At 35.2% G+C, this 19086-nt stretch overlaps 4 protein-coding genes across 4 annotated transcripts; 3 read left to right on the forward strand and 1 right to left on the reverse strand.

Annotated features, from left to right (window-relative positions):
• Positions 1-6864: 6864 nt before the first annotated feature.
• Positions 6865-7604, reverse strand: LOC103313477 (uncharacterized). The gene is made up of 3 exons (XM_008196818.3): positions 7304-7604; positions 7173-7257; positions 6865-7121 (listed from the first exon to the last, which is right to left on the reverse strand). The coding sequence occupies exons 1-3, from the start codon at positions 7602-7604 to the stop codon at positions 6944-6946; spliced, it is 564 nt and encodes a 187-aa protein (XP_008195040.1). The 3' UTR covers positions 6865-6943.
• Positions 7605-7673: 69 nt separating this feature from the next.
• On the forward strand, positions 7674-9499 carry LOC660051 (facilitated trehalose transporter Tret1). Its single transcript, XM_966313.4, has 5 exons — positions 7674-7785; positions 7829-7849; positions 7892-7982; positions 8019-8337; positions 8384-9499. Exons 1-5 carry the CDS (start codon positions 7772-7774, stop codon positions 9493-9495), a joined length of 1557 nt encoding a protein of 518 aa, XP_971406.1. The 5' UTR covers positions 7674-7771; the 3' UTR covers positions 9496-9499.
• A 78-nt stretch (positions 9500-9577) lies between these two features.
• Positions 9578-18949, forward strand: LOC659990 (facilitated trehalose transporter Tret1). Its single transcript, XM_966254.4, has 5 exons — positions 9578-9711; positions 9766-9786; positions 13937-14063; positions 14109-14241; positions 14295-18949. The coding sequence occupies exons 1-5, from the start codon at positions 9698-9700 to the stop codon at positions 15536-15538; spliced, it is 1539 nt and encodes a 512-aa protein (XP_971347.1). The 5' UTR covers positions 9578-9697; the 3' UTR covers positions 15539-18949.
• LOC103313476 (facilitated trehalose transporter Tret1) lies at positions 18195-18893 on the forward strand. Its single transcript, XM_008196817.2, has one exon. The coding sequence runs from the start codon at positions 18195-18197 to the stop codon at positions 18891-18893; it is 699 nt and encodes a 232-aa protein (XP_008195039.1).
• Positions 18950-19086: the final 137 nt, after the last annotated feature.

Here is a 19086-nt window from a genome sequence, read left to right on the forward strand (position 1 = left end):
GTTTATTAATTTCGATATTAATAAATTACATTATTTAAAAAAGACGTTTTTTTTCTTTAAGTAACGGTTTTGGGGATTTTGACGTTTGTATGACAGTTGTATTCATGCACATAAAAAACACTGAGGACTAACATCATACATCAATGGTAACTATGTTTTTGTAGCAAACGTGATTTTTACGTGAAAATCTTATTCTCTTCTGATAGTCTTTGTGGAAAGGTGAATGAAAAGCGACCATTTAAAATGGTCTACCTCGAGAACAAACTAAAGATGAAAAAATTTTATAAAGTCTCATCTTTATCGTAACGATGGTTTTGATTTGTGATTAATTTCTAATTTTATCACAAAAAAAGAGTTTCCGGTCAACGAAAAAATATTGTAATAAACTCGTTTGTTAATGGGCGATTAATAAACTCAACTATTAAAGGCACTCACTTGCTATCGCTCGTTCGTGCTTTAAACGGATTCGTCTTCATTAATGTTATGTATGTAAGGGGGTTTATGCGTAGTAGTACAGCATAACACATAACACATGAATTTATTAAATCAAATGATTACATTCTCAAAACACATATCGTAATTAACATGTCACTCCACTGGTTTTTGACGATAACCGGCTGTTCCGGTTCAGGAACTAAAACTGGTGTTGATTCCGAAATGGGTCGGGGCAATTCTTCCGTTTCAACGGTGGGAAGTTCTTGGTTCGGTTCTTTATTGTCAATTTCCGAATCCACGGGAATTCCTTGAAAGGGAATTGGTCCATTGTAAGGTAACAATTGATCGACGTGTCTCCGTTGAATACGTCCATCCACACACACCTCGTAATTCAAATTCCCGTTCCTCGTCACAATCGTCCCGTATTTCCATTTTTGGTTTTTGTCTCCGTAATGTCTGCATAAAACCGTATCGTTCTCTTCGAACGACCTATCTTTCTTGTCCCCTGGCAATTTAGCTTCTTGCATCTCCGGCGATAACTCCAGCTTGACTAAATCAATTCTTGTACGAATGTTTCTTTTAAATATGAGTTCTGCCGGACTAACCCCTGTAGTTATGTTTGGTGTCTTCCGGTTTTGCATCAAAAATCTTGATAATTTAAGGTGAAGATTTCCCCTTTCCCACTGCATAGAACGTAAGCTTTTCTTTACAGTTTGAACGTATCTCTCTGCTTGTCCGTTAGTGGCTGGATGATATGGTGCAATCAGTTTATGCTTGATTCCGTTCATTTTAAGAAAGTCTTCGCATTCTTTTGATATGAAGTTACTGCCATTGTCTGACACTACAGTGTATGGTAATCCAAAACGAGCAAATGTTTCACGAAGAATGTTAATTGTCGTATTTGCGGTCATATTCGACGTTGGAAATACCTCAATCCATTTGGTGTAAGAATCAACGATAATAAAAAAATACGTATTTAGAAATGGTCCTGCGTAGTCGATATGTATCCTCTGCCATGGAACTATGGCGTAATCCCATGGATGATAATTTGTCTTCGGTGGGTTGTTTCGAAATCGGCTGCAGCTCAAACATTCTTTTGCTATTCTTTCAATATCGAGATCAATCAACGGCTACCACACGTGACTGCGTGCTAGGGCTTTCATCTTAACAATTCCTATGTGAGCTGCATGTATTTCTTCCAGTATATACTTGCGTAATGACTTTGGAATTGCCACACGAATACCTTTAAACAGACATCCGTCTTGAATCGAAAACTCAGATTGCGGATAATTCTTCGGAAGTGGTTTCCCTGTCTGTAATGCTAGAATTATGTTCCGAATTTCTGGACATTTTAATGATTCTTTTTTTATCTGCTTCCTTGTAATGGGTAAGAATTCTAACTGACTTATTTGAAATATTGCTGCATCATCCCTTTTATCCGTCGTACTTGGTAAAGATGATCTTGAAAAATAATCGACATTACTGTGTTCTTCAGTTTTCCTAAATTTAATGTCGTAGTCAAATCCTGATAGATATGTAGCATAGTGTATTAATCTCGTTGCCGATGTAGACGGAAGATCCTTATGTGGGTGTAAAATTGACGTTAAGGGTTTATTATCGGTTACCAATGTAAATTTCCTTCCGTAACAATAGTGAAAAAATTTTCTTATGCCCCAATATATTGCTAAAGCCTCTCGATCAATTTGACTGTAATTTTTCTCCGATTTGTTCAATGATCTTAATGCGAAAGCAATTGGTCTTTCGGCTCCATCACTAGTTCGATGTGATAAAACTGCACCTAATCCGGTTGGAGATGCGTCCGTCGCTAGGATTAACGGAAGGTCTTCATTAAAGGGTATCAGTATTTTCGTACTTGTAATATCATTTTTAATTTCTTGAAATGCCCTTTCACATTCCTTACTCCAAGTGAAAGGAACGTTTTTCTTTAGAAGTTGATATAGTGGATGTAATTTGGACGAAAGGTTCGGGAGAAATTTTTGGTAGTAATTGACCAATCCAAGAAAAGTTCGTAACTCTGACAGCTTTTCGGGTCTTTTACTATTAACAACAGCTTCTACTTTCTCCTTTGTTGTATGTAATCCATTCTTATCGATTTTGTGACCCAAAAATGAAATATTTGTTTTAAAGAATTGACATTTATCCTTGTTTACATGTAAATCGAAATCTCGTAGTCTTTGTAATACACATCGCAGCCTAACTAAAAGCTCGTCGGGTGTCTTCCCTTGTACCGCAATGTCATCGAAGAAACACACCACTCCTTCCAGGTCTTGTAACATCTGGTCCATAAAACGTTGCCACGCATTTGGAGCCGTTTTTACCCCAAACATTAAACGTTTTACTTTGTACACTCCTTTGTGTGTACTGATAGCTTGCATGATTGCTGACTCTTCGTCTACTGGCATGTGTAAATACGCCTTTTGAATATCCAAGGTACAAAAATATTTCCCACCTCTCATTTTATTGAATATGTCTTCTATTTTCGGTATCGGATATCGGTCCTCTTCGATTACACGATTTAAAGTTGTTTTGTAATCCGCACAAAGACGAATAGTACCGTCTTTCTTAACTACTGGGACAATCGGAGTACCCCATGTGGAATGAGTCACTTTTTCTATAATTTGTAATTGCTCTAGCCTATCCAGTTCGCTCTCCACCTTTCCTCTTAGAGCATATGGAACTGCTCTTGGTTTCAGAAAAATTGGTTGTGTATTTGCTTCAACCAGTTTAAAAGAGTATTCGTAATTGGGAATTCTTCCTAGTTTTGTTGATACGACATCCTTAAATTCCTCCAGAGTGCGGTTTAGTTCATCTTTGTAATTTAACGTGTCTATTTGGTGTATAGTATTCCAATCCAATTTAATATTTTTCAACCAATCGCGACCAAAAATTGTATCCACATCTTGTGACAAAATGTAAATGTCCCCTCGGGCTTGCTGGCCTTGATATTCAATATTAACGTTGCACGACCCTATCGGTTTTAAAATTTCTCCGGAATATGTCCTCAGTTTGACTTCTGTAGATTTGATTTTTGCTCCTGGACATAGCGATTTGAATTTCTTTTCAGAGATTGTAGAGACTGCTGCTCCTGTATCAAGTTCCATCTTGCATTTCGAATTATTTAATTTGATCGGCAACAATATTTTCTGTGCGCTTACTGAATTTATTGTAACAATATTGTACAAATTTGTAAATTCGCCTTCTTCCTCTTCAATTTTCGTAACTTGTTTCTGATTTTGAGACTTGGCTTTAAAACACACCGCTTGCAAATGACCCAGTTTGCCACAATGTTTGCAAGTGAGCTTTTTTGCTGAACACGAATCAGCCTTATGGTTTGTTTTTCCACAACGGAAACATTTTCCCCACATCTCTTGTAATTTTTCCGGTTTCTTCTTCCGCTGTTCGTTTGTACGTAAACTTTTGTCTTTCCTGACCGCATTTACCTCCAATTCTGACCGTTGCATTTGCATTGATTCTTTTTTCGCAGTTTCTACTGATTGGGCAATTTGCACTATATCTTCGAATGTAACAGTTGATGTTTCTTGTAACAGTCGTTCTCTTATTTCTGTATCACGAATTCCTCTTATGAACTGCGTGCGTAAATGGGTATTAATAGTAGACGTATTGCAATGGCTGCACTTGAATTCGCAATTTATAGTCATTTTCCGCAACTCCGCGACGTAATTCGCAATAGTTTCCCCTTCATGTTGAACTCGTAAGGAAAACTTGTGTTGTTCTGAAATCACACTAGCTTGAGGCGCTAAGTGTTCTTTTAATGCTTTTATCAGTTCTCTGTAAGTTTTTGTATTCGGTAAATCCGGGGCTGTTAATTTTGTAAGGGTTTGGTAAATTTTCGGACTTAAACAGCTTATCAAAATTTGTACGCACATTTTGTCCCTCTCGTCAGTGGAGTCATCCATTTTCTTTAACTTTAAATGATTGTCCAGTCGTTGTAAGTAACAGTCAAACGTTTCGTAATTTTCGTCGTAAGGGTGTAAATTTTCTTTTACAGAAGCCGTATTTTGAGTTTGATTAAGTAACTGTCTTTGTGTGTCGTGAATTCGATTTAAAATTTCTGTCATTGCCGTTAGCACTGGTTGTAATTCCGCCATTTTATTTAATGTAAATTATGAATGTAAATTATCTCCGTAAGCCGTAGTCGTAACAATTTGTAGAAGGAATTAGACAGGACAAGGAGGCGCTTAGAGGGCTATCAAAGCTAAAGGACAGGAGACCCCTGATCGGAAGGTGTTTCCAAAAGTAGGGTGGACGGTAAAACAATTTGTACGTAATGCTGGTACAGATTCTAGTGTAAATACCTTGAATTTTCCTGTAACACGTGGAAACCCTAACCTCACTTTTTTTTTCCTTGACTCTCCCGACTTTGTTCTTTTCCGACTCGTCGCCACTTGTTATGTATGTAAGGGGGTTTATGCGTAGTAGTACAGCATAACACATAACACATGAATTTATTAAATCAAATGATTACATTCTCAAAACACATATCGTAATTAACATGTCACTCCACTGGTTTTTCTCGTATTATCCAACCAACATAACAATTAACAAATTAGTTTGTTAAATAATATAAGAATATTAAAATTAGACAGTAGAAATTTAAAATTCTTTGTTATGTTTAACAACGTAAGAAATAAGAATATCATGCGTTATGTTTGCGATAACGCACGGGACAGCAAAAATTGTAGACATTAAAAAAGTAATATCAGCAATCCATTTACTTACTGATTTCCATTTTCTAAACGATCAGAGACTAGAAAAATACTCCTCAAAAAATATTCAACAGTTGTAGTACGTTAGTATTTTATGTTATCGCCTAGAAAGCAATGTATGTAATATATATTACATAACGAGAGTTGTAAGTAACATATATCTACGTACGAGTGGAAGAAGTTGCGCACGAGCCGTTAGGCGAATGCAGTATTTCCACGAGTACGTAAGTGACAAAGTGACTTACACTTCGAGTTGTGTACTATACTTTTTCTACGACCATTCAATAAACTTTATGAAGAATGAAACAGACGTGTTAGTTCTACGTTTTTTAACACGTTTTTGGGGTTTTTCACTTAACCGAACTGAAAAATCATCTAATTGGGTCAAACTCCACAGTAAGATTTTTAAATTTTTTACTCTTATAACGTTACAAAATAAAATAAGAATCCGTCTTTTACTATATTTGTTTGTTGGACAACAAACTGATAATTAATTAAATTTGCAAACATTACATATATTTTTTTGGTCTTATCTCAACGTGTCGACACGTCGCACCGAATTTGAAAATAATTGTTTTATTTCTCATTTGCCCCAACCAACCATTTTCAAAAAAATGCTCAATCAGTTCAAAGGATGATAAATGAAATGTCCAACTTCAATCAAAACTTACGCGTTATTTTCATTTTGAGTGACTGTACGGGGTGCTGCATTTTGGATGTCCGAATAGGGAATCTCCGAAACTAAGAGGTTTAGAGAAAAACGAGTGACACATTTTCAGGTCCGTTTTTTGAGAAAATAATTTTAGTCAAAACCGCATCTCTCTATCGTCATTGTTTTCGACGTATAAACAAAAATTAACATTTTAGTGAAATCTTAAAAAAATAATATCTTTCTTATTATAAAAAATACACATTTGGATTAAAGGCATTATACAAGCACTTTTTCCAGAGAATTTAATAATGTTATCAGCGATTTTTTTAACCCATCGTTTAGCAGTAATAACTAATAAACTAATAAAATAAAGTTGTATTTTTTTAAATAGAAATTATAGGCGGCTATGATATTTTTAAAGAGCTTATTTTTTCTGATTTGATGTCTATTTGTGTAATATTTAATAAATATAACATTTCGCTTTTTCTTTATAGTAGGCCATGAAAAAATTTTGGATTTTCAATTAAAACTGCGTTATTGAGTGGCTTCACAATGGCCACGTGCATGTTTTTTCGGGGCTTTCCACCAAGTGGATGACGCCACATGGGTCCCCCTGGCATTCCTTTTACTTTACGTCATAGCGTTAATGTTGGGGTTTTTACCCATTCCATGTACGATGATAGCCGAACTGTTCCCGATTGAGATAAGGGGCGTGGCTCACAGTATCGCGTACAGTAGTGCCAACATTCTTATGTTTGGGGCCGTCTAATGCTATGAAATGCTAATGACCTCGTTTAAAGGGGCTGCCGGAGTGCAGTTTTTCTTCGCTCTGATTTGAAAAAGTTGACAGAAATTAAGGAGTATTTCAACCACAATATGATTAATTTAGGACAGAAGCCCCAGAAACGGTGAAGAATAAGGGTAGGGACAACGAACAATCAGAGAAGTTAATGAAGGTTTGAATCTTGAGTATTATTAGTTGTAAGGCAAAGCTGATATTTTTGTAAAGATATATACGAACGTATATACGTGCTTTAAGACAATTAATGTTGTTTGATTTATTTAAAGTCCAACTTTATGATTTTGTATAACAAATATTACAATAAAATTATTTAACTTGATTTTTTCGTTTTCTTGCTGGTGTGATAATCGAATTGAGACGGCCATGCAATATACATTTGTTACACTTGGACCAATCAGACGCCTCCTTCAAGCCCACTTTGCCACTCCTCTCAAACTTAACCTTACAAACTGAACAAACATACAAAACTTTGGTAACAAAAATACTGAAAAAAAAAGGCAGTAAAAAAAGATAAAATGACTCAAACTGAAAAAACCTGTTAACTGTTTCTTCCTCTGATTCAACAATTACAACATCACTGTCCCTACTACTGTCGTCCTCTAACATGGGTTGTTTTTTACCTGAAAATTAACATCAATCGAATATCATAATTCGTTTTGAAAATACGTTTGGTGCCCGGGTAGTTCCCCCGTTTTCGCTTCGGTGCGAAAAATTTCGATTTGAAAACCTGACTCAGTCTCGAGTGGAGAATACATTTATTACACTTGTACAAATCAGACTCGTGCCAAAACTTAACACTTGTGCCCCTCTGAAAACCACATTTACACATAGAACACACTGGGAGCCTCTCCTCAATTATGACACTTATCGGGGGCTCCTGGACACACGTTTCCTCAACTTTGACCTCATCCTCAATCAGGATGTAATCCTCGGCGGGAACTTCCTTCTTAATCGACTCAGAATCCATAAAAAAAAATTGTTTGGCAATAGTGAGGTTATGTCATTGACATGTATAATGTGTTGCCTGCATTCGCGCGGCAATTTCGAATACAAATTGATCACAATCAAATTGATAACACAATCTTGACATCAACAATGCTTTAAGTGATTAAATACCTCAATCTAGTACCCGTGATGGACCCTTTAAGGTAAATTCCACCAATCACTTACACAAATAACAATTTTTTGCAGCGCCAGCAGTTACAACTTAAGGTAATTATCCCCAGTTAAACCCATTCAAAAACGAGCTTGCAGTGCCCAACGGGACACCCGACTCGACTCAACCGCTAGCACAAAATCCCTGAGTCATTACGAGCAACGCAACTTAAAAAACCTCTCACCTCAAGTGAGTTTTTTGACAAACTATTACTAACTCTAGTAGATTATTGCAGCAGTCATTGCAACGTCAAACCACATCGTTGTGGGCATAGCTCTTGCATATTCGGCCGTTTTAATCCCCCAATTGGAAAACAGTGATGATATTCCCGTCACCAAAACACAAACGTCTTGGATTGCAAGTGTTCTGGCACTTGTGGCCCCCTTTGGCTCGATTCTAAGCGGCTATTTGATGGACAAATGGGGGCGCATTACAGTCTTGAAACTATCAGTGGTGCCAGGGCTCCTCGGCTGGGTGCTCATTGCCACGTCACGGAGCGTCCCCATGATTATAATTGGGAGGGTTTTTTCCGGGCTTGCCTCCAGTAAGTTACAAAAAAAACCAACTATTTAAATTAATTGTAATTACAGCCCTGTCAACAAGTCCAGCCGTGGTTTACATCACCGAAATCGCGCGTAAAGACATGAGGGGCTCCTTGATTGCCTTGGGCCCCTCTTATGTGTCTCTAGGGATGGTTATTGCCTATTTCAAGGGATGGTTGATCAGTTGGAGACTGATAGCGTGGCTTTGTAACATCTATCTAGTCGTTCCCTTTTTCCTCCTGTTCTTAATACCCGAGAGCCCCATTTGGCTCGTGTCCAAAGGGCGGGTCCAAGAGGCCCAAAAAGCCCTAGATTGGCTCCACAAGTACCAACCACGCCCCAATAACCAGAAAAGTTTCGCCGAAATGACGCTCAATCTTTTGGTCAAAGAAGATGAAACGAAGAAGAGTGAGGCTCAAGGGGGCGACAGCACCATTAGGGAGTTCCTCAAACCAACGGGTTACAAACCCCTCCTCATACTTTCGGGACTTTTCTTCTTCCAACAATACTCGGGGATTTACATTTTCCTCTTCTACTCGGTCAGTTTTTTCGAAAACGTCGGCACCAACGTAAACCCCTACATAGCGTCGATTTTGATCGGAGTGATAAGGCTGATAATGTCGCTCTTGAACACTTGGATGCTCAAGCGTTTCAGCCGGCGAGTCCTGATAATGATAAGCGGGTCCGGGATGGCCCTGGCCATGCTAATTTCCGGCCTGTTCACTTCCTGGATCAAGGAAGGCACCACTGATTTGACTTGGGTCCCAGTGGTGTTCCTGCTGTTTTACGTGGTGGCCTCCATGGTGGGGCTGCTGACCATACCATGGACCATGACGGCCGAACTGTTCCCTCTGAAAATCCGGAGTATGGCTCATAGTATCTCCACCAGTATCGTGAACCTAATCATGTTTTTTGCCGTCCAAAACTACGTAAGTATGGAAGTTGCGCTTGGTGGCTCTGCTGGGGTCCAGTGGTTCTTCGCTGGGCTCTCCCTGGGGGCTGTGCTCTTCACGTTCGTGTTCCTGCCCGAGACGCATCGGAAGAAGTTGTCCGAAATCGAAGACTACTTCAAACACAATACCATTTACCTCGGACAGAAGACAAAGGAGACGCCTGTTAGCGACAAGAATGAGATTGATAATTTAATAAAGCATGTTTGATTTATCTTATTTGTGTTTTTGAGCGGAATTTTTCGACTGATTGGAGTTGGAGTGAAGAAAGTGTGGGTCTTTAATCTTTATCTGCGATTACCTAAGTGCTTATTGCAAATTATCGTATTTTGTTAAAATGTCTATGGTCGAGTGTTGTTGTTAGTTTAAGTAAGTATAAGTAACTCTCCGATTTTTATTGTTATTTAGTAAAATGGACCCTCTTAGGTATGTATTTTGAACCGCACGTGTGTTGTCCTAATTCGCCACTTTGTTTTCCAGTGGAAGTTGCTACAATCTCAAGTAAGTATTGAACAATGCCGTTTTTCGATTTTCTTGAATTGTCTCCATCTGATTAATTTGAGTGGCTGACACTTTAGATAACAAAGTCAAAAATCTCATTTTTATCTAGTTTTAACCGACTCAAAGCCTGGTCAAACATTAAGGTCAAAATTTCTACATTAACCTGTCTAGTTTGAAAAATTATGAAATTAACATTAAATCGGAATTTATTTGAATTTATTAAATCCTTTGTGTGGGAATTAAAAACACACATTTTTGTGGTGCTATCGGGTTAAAGTTTATAAAGATAAAGAAATCGTAATATTGTTGCAAAACAGGTGAATCTGGGGTCTTGTACGTATTTCCTATTTACGAATAATTTGACTCGAATAATGAGGCCACAAAAATAAAAAACCCGGATTAAAAAAATAAACAAATCGTTATCGTAAAAAATGAAGGTCCATTCCAAATTCTCACTTGACGTATTGTTGCTACTTGCAATAATGCTTAATCTAACTTAATAAGAAATTAATTTGGAAAATTTAAACTCTTGAGTTGATTTTATTTTCAATTATATTTAAAAAATTAATACATAAAACACAATCTTTTCTAATCTAGCCTGTACACGAAATAATGCCAAGAATCTCCAATAATATGAAAAAAAGTTAATGGGGAAAGGGATCGAACCTAAGAACTCCGAATTTTTGAGAGAACAAAATTCATGCGCGTATTTGCTGTTTCAAAACTACAAAAACGCCAACGTCGCATTTTACCAAATTATTTTTTTTATAAGATTGTAAAAATTGTAAAATAGTTATTAATGATTAGATGTCTCATTGAAAGTATAAATTACCTTAGCTATTATTTCCTTGAAGTGCGTGAATAATTTATAACAGCTAATTTTGAGAGAAAATGCGACGTTGGCGTTTTTATAGTTTTGAAACAGCTAATATATCTTCTTTATTATAAAACATACACAATTGAAACAAAGTCAATTTACACGTATCATTATGTTATCGTCTCCAAATTTTAATTAAATTTGCGAAACTTTCATTGAAAAATTTAAAATAAAAAAGATATTTGATTTGTCGAGTTCTGTTGTTAAAATTAACACACGTATTTCTGATACACCCTGTATTTGAGAAAAATGTACAAAAAGTATGGATGACGGAAAGACGCAAGATACAGGTAAGATAGAAAAAATAAACGACTAAGAAAAAATTATTAAAACAAAAATCGAAGGTCGAAATATTATTATATATATTATATTATTATATATATTATATATTATTCTAGCTTTTTTGATCAGTTTTTCACATTTTTATTTTTCATTTTTTAATTTTATGTGTCATATCTGTATTTTTATTTTTCATATTATTAAGGAGATAGTAATTTTAATCAAAAAATCAGTAAAGTAGATAGAAATAAATGATCTTTTGACTGGTTTAGAGTGGCTTATCTAGTTTTACAAGAGAAACTTATTCTGTGAAACACTGCGATAAAAAAATCACCTATCATTAAGTTAAAATTACGTTATTTCAAGGTAAAAACTCTGTTATTTTGCGAATTTTTTTTTCTATGGTAACAGAGTTAAAAATACGGCGTAAAGAACACAGTATTTTATTATTTTTCATGGCAATAAATTTATAGGTATGTATTTATTAATGTTAACTTAATTACAATTTATTAATATTAATTTAAAAGTTTACCAAACGAGCCAGTTTACATTTTTGTGCAAAATTACAGTTTGTATTGTTTCGTTTTATCTTTACAAAAGTTCGCTAAATGTCGAAAAGTGTACAGGGTGTTGCATTTTAGATGTCCGAATAGGGGATCTCAGCAACTAGAAGTTTAGAGAAAAACGAGTGACACATTCTTGGAACCGTTTTTTTAGAAAATAATGTAGCTCAAAACCGCATCTCACTATAGTCTTTTGTTTTTGAATTATAAACAAAAGTAGGCATTTTTGCGAAATCTTTCTTGCAAAAATTCATATCTTCCTTATTATAAAAGGTACATATTTGAAACACAGGCATTATTCAGACACTTTTTTTACAGAGAATTTAGTAATGTTATCAGCGATTATTTTTAATCATTCGTTTAGCTGTAGTAACATAAAGTTGTATTTTTCTAAATGTTAATCATAGTTGGCTATGACATTTTCGAAAAGCTTATTTTTTCTGAACTATAAACAATATAAATACAATTTCATATGTTTATATATGTTTGATAAAAAATATAGTTAAAATATTTGAAAGAAGTTGGCTATGGAAAAATTATTTCACATAAAAAGTGTGAATAATCTAGAAATTACAGAAATTACTAGAAATACAGATGAGGTTTGATTTTGGTGTTTGGATTCACATTTTTTTGTAAAATAAAATAAAAGATTTTTCTTTTTCCAACATTTCATGTTTAATTAGAAAATAAAATGACAATGTAAGCTTGCCATTTTAAAACTAAAAACAAACAATTTTTATTAAATGCAAAAATTTGATCTAACTACTATAATTTATTATGCTGTTTTTGAATTCATTAGTGTTTAAAAAACCATTAAATTATAAATACTTGTTGGGTAATATATTTTTCATAGTTTTAATTGAAAATACTAAATTTTTTCATGGGTTAGTCAAGTTTTACACTCAGGCACTTTATACCTCTTTATTCTGTATCTAAAATTCTAGAAAAAACCTATATAATTTTATTGTATAGAAGAACGTTTTGACCAATTTTTAAAATGTTTACTTGTATGGTGTGTTTTTTCACTTTCGCTTAGTTAACTATAGTCTAATGTCAACGATTTTTTGTCTATAGTTGTATTTTGAGGTAGTGCATCAAAGTGCCTAATTAAATTTGCGAAAAAATATGTCGTTGATTTTTAATTTGGGTTTTGATATTGGAACAGCTTTTTTCCCATGAATTTTGGTAGAATTGTAAATCACTTCCACAAAAGGTCACTATCAGGATGGTGGTTTTCAAAAATTTATTGCATTTGTCGTAAAATTGGCACGTGATCATTGTTGAATCTGAAGGTTGAGGCAGCTGGTAAGAATTTTTCAGGCCCGGATTCCCATTTATTTTATCTGTTTATTGCAAATGTTAATCTTTAAATCTTGCGGTAAGGGTTCATGCGAATTGTAAACGAAGAATTCGTTTGTGCTTAGACCAAAATAGTCATCAATTTAAACATCTGAGGTAATATTTTTATAAAAACATTTTTAACACGTTAGTGTGCTTATTCCGGTCCTGGCTTTAAAACCGCCCGATGGGACCGTGCCGCTAGTTGTAAAATTTCTGCAGTCATTACTGTTATTGAGGTAGGTAGTGGGTCCTTTTGTAGCGAAGATTTATTACTACTCAATCTTGTCCTTCATAAATTAGTTTGAAATTGCCAATTAATAATATAAAAATAGCTTTTAATCAAATTCTAACGATTTTTTTCAAGTCAAATTTTTGCAGAACAATTTTATTTCGCATTTCCGATCCATTGATGTAAAAAACAACCAATGTGATTTTTTGGTCAAATGGTTTTTTTCTTTTTTATTGAACAAATAAATTAATAGAAAAATAGTTTTTCCCCCTAGCGAGATTGGATATCAGTGCAGTGGAAAATATTTATTTCATATTTTTTTCTCTCTTCTAAGAGGTGTAAAGTGCCTGAGTGTAAAACTTGACGAACCCGGTACAAAGAAAAAGCGAAATGTTGTTTTTTTTAATATTTAAAAATAATATATTACACAAATAGACATATCAAATAAGAAAAAATAAGGTTTTCAATGATTTCTATTCAAAAAAATAAAACTTTATGTTGTTACAGCTAAAAAAATCGTTGATAACATTATTTTCTGTAAAAAAGTGTCTTTGTTTCAAATGTGTATGTTTTATAATAAGAAAAATATGATTTTTTTAAGATTTCGCTAAAGTAACAACTTTTGTTTATAAGTCGATGCGGTTTTTTCCAAAATTATTTTCGCAAAAACCGGATCCAAAAATGTGTCACTCGTTTTTCCCTCAACCTCTTAGTTTCGGACATCCAAAATGCAGCACCCTGTACAATTGCCAGTTTAAAAAATGCTTAGATTTTCTATTTATTATTTTAATTGTACGAACTGAGAAACAGAAATTTTAAGTTTTTCCGAGAGTTGTTCTAATATTTTTCATCCATCACCAGCTCACGAAGACTCTCAAGCCAGATCCTCGCCCAACAAAAAATCGACCAAAAATACTCACAAATTTCAGGCAGCGTTATCACACTCAGCAAATATGAACAACGCAACTTCAAGAATCTCACACCACAAGTACGTCCAAAAAATTCCAAACAACCCTTAATCCGATTTTTGCAGTTACTAGCCGCTGTTTTAGTCACTTCCTACCATGTCTCGATTGGAATCTCGTTGGCATTCTCCGCCATAGTCCTCCCCCAGCTCAAATCTCACCCCGAATTTAAAGTCAGCGAATGCGAGGCGTCATGGATTGGTATTACCAACCCATTAGATTTTTTTTTATTGTAAAATAATATTAATTTTTAGCAAGCATTGTCGCCTTGAGCACCCCCCTGGGAAGCCTCATCGTGGGCTTCCTCATGGACCAATACGGCCGCCTCAAGACCCTCGCCATGGCCTCCATTCCTGCGATCAGTGGCTGGGTCCTGATCGCTCTTTCTGACAACGTCCTTTTACTGATAACAGGACGCGCGTTGGTTGGTTTCGCCTCAAGCATCGGCTCGAGTCCTGCGGTGGTTTATTTGACCGAAATCGCCCGAAAGGACATGCGAGGATCGTTGATTTGTTTCGCCCAAGCTTTAACCTCCCTCGGGATGGTGCTAGCCTTCATCATGGGCTATTTCCTGGACTGGAAACAAGTCGCCTGGTTCACGAACATCTTCATCGTAATCCCGTGCATCCTCGTGTTCTTCATCCCGGAAAGTCCCGCCTGGCTCGTGTCGAAAAACCGGATAGAAGAAGCGAAAAAATCACTGCTTTGGATCAACAAATACCAAACGGTGCAGTTGTCACTCGTTCAGCTCTCGCTTCTCCAAAGGGAACACGAGTTGAAGGAGAGCGAGACGAGCAAAATGGACACGATCAAGGAGTTGGGCAAACCAACAGGGTATAAGCCGCTTCTGATCCTGACTGGACTTTTCCTGTTCCAGCAATTTTCCGGGATTTTCACCTTCCTGTTTTACTCGATCACGTTTTTTCAAGAGGTGGGTTCAACGATGAATCCCTATCTCACGTCGATTTTCATCGGAATCGTACGCTTTGTCATGTGCATGGTCAACACCTACGTCCTGCGAACGTACGGCAGGAGACCGTTGGTCATCTTGAGTTGTTTCGGGATGTCTGTCAGCATTTTCCTCTCCGGGTTTTTCACCCATTGGGTCAAAACCGGTGTCACTACACTCACGTGGCTTCCTGTCCTCTTCCTCCTACTTTTCGTGTTCACTTCAATGATCGGTTTGGTCCCAATTCCCTACACAATGACCGCGGAATTGTTCCCCCTGGAGATAAGAGGGGTAGCGCACAGTATTTCCACGTGTCTTGCCAGTATTTTCACCTTTGCGTCTCTACAGCTGTATCCAGTGATGTATCAAGGCTTTGGGGGTATTCATGGAGTCCAGTATTTCTTCGCAGGGGTCACTTTAATAGCCGCGTTCTACGTCTATGTGTTTTTGCCCGAAACTCACCAAAAGAAGTTGTCCGAAATTGAGGACTATTTCAACAAACCTCCAAAGGCTGAAAAGCAACAAAAACAAATCGTGCAAGAGGTGTAAAAAGACTCGATTGTGTACAATTTTTAATAAAATAAAGCATTGTGATAACACTTAAACCTACGATTGTTTGCATGGAATATGAAATTTCTGGGTCAAATGTGTCGACCGCTTTTGCATACAAATTAGTGTAAATATTTCTTACGCAATTTGGGCAAGAAAAATTGCAAAAGGTTAAACAACGGATCAAAGGATATTTTTTAAATTAAATTGATTTGATGAAAAATTTAGTTAGACACGAAATCGGAAAACTCATTCTGCTATTGCACTTTGAAATCGAATTAATGGAGAATTAGCGCCCTCAAAAGTTGGGTTTTTTCAGACAAGTTTGGTAATCACTGGCAAAAACAAATCAAGTGGGTTTGAAAATTACTTAATTTTTGCATTTACAATCAATACAAAACATTTTCTTAAGGATAATCCGAAAAACTTAAAATTCCAATTTGTTAAAGTAGAGGTGGACAAAAAATATTAAAATACAAAATGGCATTATTATTTGCTTTGTTTTTGTGTTTTTGAGTAATAGCAAATTAAGCTAAAAATATGTTCAATTTACCTAGTGACTTTTTTAAGATGAAATTGCTAGTTATGCTAAGAAAAGATAGGAAAAATATGTTTTCCTGACGAGATAATGAACACAAAATTTGTAAAATTTGTTGAGGGATTTATGTGAGTGTAGAAAACTGCTACATTTCCTAATTTATTCACAGAGACCGGATCTTAAGAAAGTTTTCCAACACGCAATTTTTAAGGGCTTTTCTAAAACTCCAAATAAATAAAAATAAAATATAATAAATAAATTTGTTTTGGTAAAAATGGAAATATTTGACACCCTTTTTATTTTTCCTAAACTCTTAAACTGAATTCTTTTTAAATATCTTGTAGTTGTGTTTAACCTTCCTAATTTGAAATATTTGTTTCAATTTTTTTTTATTAGTATTTAGTTTAAAATCATTACAAGTTTTTCAATTTCATAGTTATTTTATTTTACATCTAAAGATTTTTTGTTTCTCAGGCTTCCAGTATTTCAGCTTTTTAGTTTCTTAATTTCTCCACCGTTCTTCAATTTTTCAGTTTTTCCTGATTTTACTATCTTATCTTATTAATATTCTGACTTTAGAGTTTCATAGATTTTTATTATCACTGTTTCAGTTACTTAAAGATCCACAGAATTTTAATCTCACTGTTTTTTAGTTTTCTTTTGTATTGTTGTTTTTAAGTATATTAGATTTTTAGTCTCAGTCTCTTAGTGTATATTTATTAGTGTTTTTCTTCTCCAGTTCTACAGTTTTTTCAATTACTCAGTTTTTCAGTCGATAAGTTTTTCAAAATTTCAGTCTTTGTTTTCAGTTTTCAGTTTTTTTGTATGTTTAGTTTCCCAGCGTTAAAATTCCTTTGTCAGTTTTCAACTTTTAACTTTTGAAAATATACATACTTACTTAGAGTATTTTCAACTATTTTTGTATCTTACACAATTTTTGGATTAACCTTCATTCTGGAATAAAAAAATTGTTTACGTAGAAGTGTGAAAATTGCACTGTTCGCCAATTGTTAATTTTGATCTTAAAAATTTATTTTAATTATCATAATTGTAATTATTAATTTTTCCACTCCGACAATTTAGATTTAATTAGTTGTGTGAAAGTTCTATTTTTCGAGGATTCTAAGTTTTTGTGTAATGAATTTAAAAAAAAGTTTGTTTTCGTAAAAAAAAAACAAAAACTAAACAGAATCGGCCATTTTATTGACATCTAGTGAAATCCCATTCTGTGAGAAAGACCGGGCCTAGAACCGGTTCACTGGTGTCTCATTTGTCCCAGAAATGAGTAAATTGACCAACAAAAATATAAAACTCACCTTATACTTGTTTGTCTGGTGCACAAAAAATTGCAAGACGATTGAAGCGTTTGCCTTTGAATTTCGGAAAAAATTTGTTTTGTTAAAAATAGAAATATTTGATAGTCTCTTAATTTTTGATAAATTCCAAAATTTAATTGTTGAGTTTTAAACATTCTACAGTTGTGTTTAACCTCCCTTATTTAAAATTAGGTAGATACTTTTTTCAATTTTTTTATTAATAGTATTTAGTTTATCGAAATGTTCAATTTCATAGTTATTTTATTTTCCGTCTAAAGATTTTTTGTTTCTAAAGTTTCCAGTATTTCAGCTTTTTAGTTTTTTAATTTCCCCATATTTCATATTTATTTAGTAAATTTTTCAGTTTTTGTGACTTTATCACATTAATGTTCTTACTTTACACTTCCATTTATCACTCTTTCAATCACTTATTGTAATGTATAGATTTTAATTAGTCCTAGTTTTCTAGGATTTTTAATTTATGTGTAGTACATTAAAAAATTGTGTGATTTTGTCAAAAAAAATCAAATTATTTCAAAAACTAAGGAGAATCGACCATTTTATTCGCATCTAAGTGAAATCCCGTTCTGTGAGAAAGACCAGCCCTAAAACCTGTTTGATAGTGTTACTGAAGTGAGTACTTTAACCAATAAAGAAAAAAAAATCACCTACTACTTGTTCATCTGGTGCACAAAAAATTGCAAGACGATTGAAGCGTTTAAGCGATTTAAAGGCGTTCATAACTGAACAAAAAATTGCAGTTTGATTTGTTTGATTTGTATCCAGAAATGAGACGAGCAAAATGGACACGATCAAGGAGTTGGGCAAACCAACAGGTTATAAGCCGCTCTTGATCCTGACTGGACTTTTCCTGTTCCAGCAATTTTCCGGGATTTTCACCTTCCTGTTTTACTCGATCACGTTCTTTCAAGAGGTGGGTTCAACGATGAATCCCTATCTCACGTCGATTTTCATCGGAATCGTACGCTTTGTCATGTGCATGGTCAACACCTACGTCCTGCGAACGTACGGCAGGAGACCGTTGGTCATTTTGAGTTGTTTCGGGATGTCTGTCAGCATTTTCCTCTCCGGGTTTTTCACCCATTGGGTCAAAACCGGTGTCACTACACTCACGTGGCTTCCTGTCCTCTTCCTCCTACTTTTCGTGTTCACTTCAATGATCGGTTTGGTCCCAATTCCCTACACAATGACCGCGGAATTGTTCCCCCTGGAGATAAGAGGGGTAGCGCACAGTATTTCCACGTGTCTTGCCAGTATTTTCACCTTTGCGTCTCTACAACTGTATCCAGTGATGTATCAAGGCTTTGGGGGTATTCATGGAGTCCAGTATTTCTTCGCAGGGGTCACTTTATTAGCCGCGGTTTACGTCTATGTGTTTTTGCCCGAAACTCACCAAAAGAAGTTGTCCGAAATTGAGGACTATTTCAACAAACCTACAAAGGGTGAAAAGCAACAAAAACAAATCGTGCAAGAGGTGTAAAAAGACTCGATTGTGTACAATTTTTAATAAAATAAAGCATTGTGATAACACTTAAACCTACGATTGTTTGCATGGAATATGAAATTTCTGGGTCAAATGTGTTCGCTTTTGCATACAAATTAGTGTAAATATTTCTTACGCAATTTGGGCAAGAAAAATTGCAAAAGGTTAAACAACGGATCAAAGATTAATT

The sequence above is a fragment of the Tribolium castaneum genome, chromosome 8 (assembly GCF_031307605.1).
Source record: "Tribolium castaneum strain GA2 chromosome 8, icTriCast1.1, whole genome shotgun sequence".
Lineage (NCBI taxonomy): Eukaryota > Metazoa > Arthropoda > Insecta > Coleoptera > Tenebrionidae > Tribolium > Tribolium castaneum.